General features: G+C 34.8%; 1 protein-coding gene across 1 annotated transcript in view; it reads left to right on the forward strand.

The window, feature by feature from the left end:
• Positions 1–4,230, forward strand: part of XRN1 (5'-3' exoribonuclease 1) — a 203,723-nt gene that overhangs the window by 47,445 nt on the left and 152,048 nt on the right. Inside the window, 2 exon segments of the mRNA XM_006757506.2 lie at positions 1,539–1,605; positions 1,809–1,914. Coding sequence (XP_006757569.1) covers positions 1,539–1,605; positions 1,809–1,914 — 173 coding nt within the window.

A 4,230-nucleotide genomic window follows, 5' to 3' on the forward strand; every position in this document is an offset into this window, starting at 1 on the left:
TCTCTAGTATTTTTTATAATTAATTAACCAATATTGTTACATTATTCTTTTGATGTTGTTATCCTCACTGGAGGATATTTTTACCATTGATTTTTATAGAGAGTAGAAGGGAGGGATGGGGAGAGAGAGAGAGAGAGAGAGAGAAACATTGATGTGAGAAGAGACACATGGATTGGTTTCCTTCCTCGTACCCTGAACAGGGCCTGAAAAACCTGCAACTGAGGTGCATGCCCTTGACTGGGAGTCGAACCCACTTTGGTGTACAGGCCTACGCCGGCAGGCAGACATCCCCCAAGGGGTGCTGGACTGCAAGAGGGCGCAGGCCCCCCAGTGCAAGAATTTTGTGCACTGGGCCTCTAATCTCTAATAAGGTCTAAAAAATGTCTTATATGTGTTAACTTGGAAAATAAACCTCTTTTGAAATTTTCCTCAGCTTATCTATAATTATTGGTTCTTGTGAAATTGATTTGCTTCCTGTACTCTCTTTGCTGTACTGGTTCTAATTAGGACTCTTGCTCCAGGAAGGGCAACTATCTTGATTTTTCTCTAGTAAAGTCCTTTTAGTTGCTTAGGTTTTCCTTAGTGCAACATAGCAGCATCAGTCTGCATTCTGCTTTGTGTTTTTTCTCTAAGAAAACAGCCTCTGCAACTTTTTGGGAAACTGGCCTTACAAAACTTATATATCAATCAGTAATCTCTGGCTCTGTCCACCTCAACTTGATCCTTAAACTTCAGAAATCTTCCAGGCAGCTGTGGTTAGCATTAGAGACACTGGTAAAATGAGAGAAGCTGGAGGAACAGCCCAAGCACAGGAAGTTGGCAGAAGCCCAGTTTACCAGAAGAAAAGGAAATGATAGGGATAGGGAGTAGGGAGAACAAATGAGAGTCATTGGCAGTAGATAGACAGTCAGAAAATAGATGGAAGAAAAGATGAAATTTCGAGAGAGGAAAAAGATAAGAAGGATGTGATGAGATGGAAAAACTATAGAAAAGCAAATGAGTTGCATAGAAGAAAAATTTAGAAGTGGAGATTTGGCAATGGAGCCATAGGAATGATGGAATTCAGAGATACAGAAAGTAAGTGATCTTTGTAATCAATTGGATTCCATCATAATCAAATATATTGTGTTAGCAGTTGCCCAGAATTTGACACATAAAAATGTTAAAATTGATAAATCATAAATGGATTTTATATTGCTTGTATATTTTTTCTAAGTAATATTCTTGGAAGTGGGTTTTTTTTTAAACACATATATAATTAAGTATATTTCTCTTCCATATTTATGACAGTTACTTATTACATATTTTTGAGAGGCCTGAAGGTCAAGTTCTGCATATAAAGATTTATAGCTTTAGAAAACAAGTGATATAAAACCAAAAACATTTACACAGTATTTGAGAATTAGTTTTAAAATATTTATAGTGTGTCACTTAAGGATCATTCAGTTATTTTTAGTATTTTAAAAATCTCCCTGTGAAATGTCTCACTTTGAAATGTATCTTGCCATTAATTTTATATTGATTTATAATTTTTATAGGGCCAGGAAAACTCTATATGTTGGGCTGCTTTAGATAAAAATAGAGAAGAAGCTGTAACTTCTAAGGGTGAGTACAAATTATGTTATTTTGATATGTTACATTTTGTACAGAATGGTTGTTGTATATTTTACTAATACTATAATATTGGATGGAACAAATTTCTATGAAAGCTTATAAGCATCCATTTTGCTATGTATTTATCAAAGCTTTAGGTGGAAAACAGAATATTCACAATTGTCAGGCACTGTTTCTGGCTTTTTTTTTTTTAGATCATTTGGAGGATGAGACTGAAGAAGATGACCTATTTGAAACTGAGTTTAGACAATATAAAAGGACATATTACATGACGAAGATGGGAGTGGACATAGTGTCTGAGTATGGTTTTGCCAATGTTTATTATACTTCAAAGTAGAAAAAAATGAGATTTTGCAGTTCTTCATAAAACAGCATAATTTTGGTAGTTAAGGTAGTGAGAAAGAAGGGTTTTTTGGTTTCATAAATTATTTTCAATCTTTCAACTGGTATGATTTTGAAGAAGGTGATATTAACTGATGTGTTCATCTATGATAAAAATTGCCAAATAGAAATAGTTAGTTTTATGCTTATGTCTTCTACAGCTTACAGCACACTTATCTCATTGGACACCTGGCTCAACCGTAGGTTAATACCTATCCAAAATTTTCTTAAGAGCATGCTCTCTGGAATGGTGATTTTCATACTTTTAAACTGCAGCCCACAGTATGAATTACATACGATCATATTTTATTTACTTTAATTAACAACTTATAAAGTGCTTACCAAGTCCAAGCCCTATTTTAAGCATTTAAAAAATATTACCTTATTTTATTCTCACAGTAGTTCTTTAAGATAGGTAGAATTATTATCATTTTACAATAGAGGATATTAAAAAACAGACGTTTAAGTGATTTGCTCAAGGTGACATGGGTGGTGAGTTGGCAGAGCCAGGATTCGAACAGAGGCAGTCTGGCTTCAGAACTTGGGCTCTTATCCCTAGATTAGGCTGCTTCTCTGTTAGTAAAATAAGTGTTTCATGAACTGCTATGTGCCCTGATTTATACGCAATATATCTAGATATTTTCTGTACTATTGTTTTTACTGTTGTTGTTTTTTAAAATGAAACTAAGTATTAGATTTTCCTAGAGTCTGCCAGGGAGAGTCCAAGTTTTCAGACATTGCTCTGTAGTCTCTCAGACTGTCTTCTAATCTAGGCAGTCTAAATGTCTATATTCAAACTGACTTCCAATAACAGGAGATATAGGAATTTTAGTATGTTCACCAGCTCATTTGAAGGTTTGTCAGGTGGCATTACTACGTAGGACTTTTGAGACTTGATATTTCAGTGCATCTCTACCTGAATTTAGGTAATAGACACTATTAACAAGTTTATAGCCACTTTTGGCTTTAGCCTAGAGCTCTTTTTTTTTTTCTTTTGGACTGGTCAAGATTTATTTTACTTTACATAGTTTTTGAGAAATATAAAGGGATTAGAGGGAAAATGTCAGTGGATATAATAATACTTTTCAAAGTGTGTTCAAGCTGCTCTTGAGAAATAAGATATTTATAATAGTTATGCTTTTAATCCTTTATTCTTTAGTTCTTATTTCCTTGATTACAGTTATATAGAATTATAGGAGCTGCAGTTGGCACTAAATGCTTAATTTTATAGGTAACTAGCCTTTGGTTTTATTTTCCTTCCTTTTATAGATTAAAATACAGACATGAAAATGAGATGCCAATTATTTACCTAGAAAATAAACAAATCTTTTAAAATTACTGGTCCAGGGTGGTAGTACAGTTCTTCCCTTAGTCACTGGTGAGAATATAAATTGGTAAAATTATTTTGGAAAGCACATATCAAGAAGCCTTTAAAATATCCCTTTAACCCAATAATTCTAATGGTTACTCCAGGGATGGGCAAACTTTTTGACTCGAGGTCCACAATGGGTTCTTAAACTGGACCGGAGGGCCGGAACAAAAGCATGGATGGAGTGTTTGTGTGAACTAATATAAATTCAAAGTAAACATCATTACATAAAAGGGTACAGTCTTTTTTCAATAGTTTTATTCATTTCAAACGGGCCGTATCCGGCCTGCGGGCCGTAGTTTGCCCACGGCTGGGTTAATCTATCTAAAAATATAAACTCAAGTACAGAAGATTTTTATACAAAAGGATGTTTATTACGAAATATTTTTTAATTAATTAAATCTTTATTGTTCAGATTATTACATTTGTTCCTCTTTTTTCCCCCCATAACTCCCCTCCACCCAGTTCCCACCCCACCCTCTTCCCTCATTCCCCACCCACTGTCCTCATCCATAGGTGCACGATTTTGTCCAGTCTCTTCCTGCATCCCCCTCACCACTTTCCCCCCCAAGAATTGTCAGTCCATTCCCTTTCTATGTCCCTGATTCTATTATGATCACCAGTTCATTCTGTTCATCAGATTATTTATTCACTTGATTCTTAGATTCACTTGTTGATAGATGCATGTTTGTTGTTCATCATTTGTATCTTGCCCTTTTTCTTCTTCTTCCTCTTCTTAAAGGATACCTTTCAGCATTTCATATAATACTGGTTTGGTGGTGATGAAGTCCTTTAGCTTTTCCTTATCTGTGAAGCTCTTTATCTGGCCTTCACTTCTGAATGATAGCTTTGCTGGATAATAATGC

The sequence above is a fragment of the Myotis davidii genome, unplaced genomic scaffold (genome assembly GCF_000327345.1).
Source record: "Myotis davidii unplaced genomic scaffold, ASM32734v1 scaffold495, whole genome shotgun sequence".
Classification (NCBI taxonomy): domain Eukaryota; kingdom Metazoa; phylum Chordata; class Mammalia; order Chiroptera; family Vespertilionidae; genus Myotis; species Myotis davidii.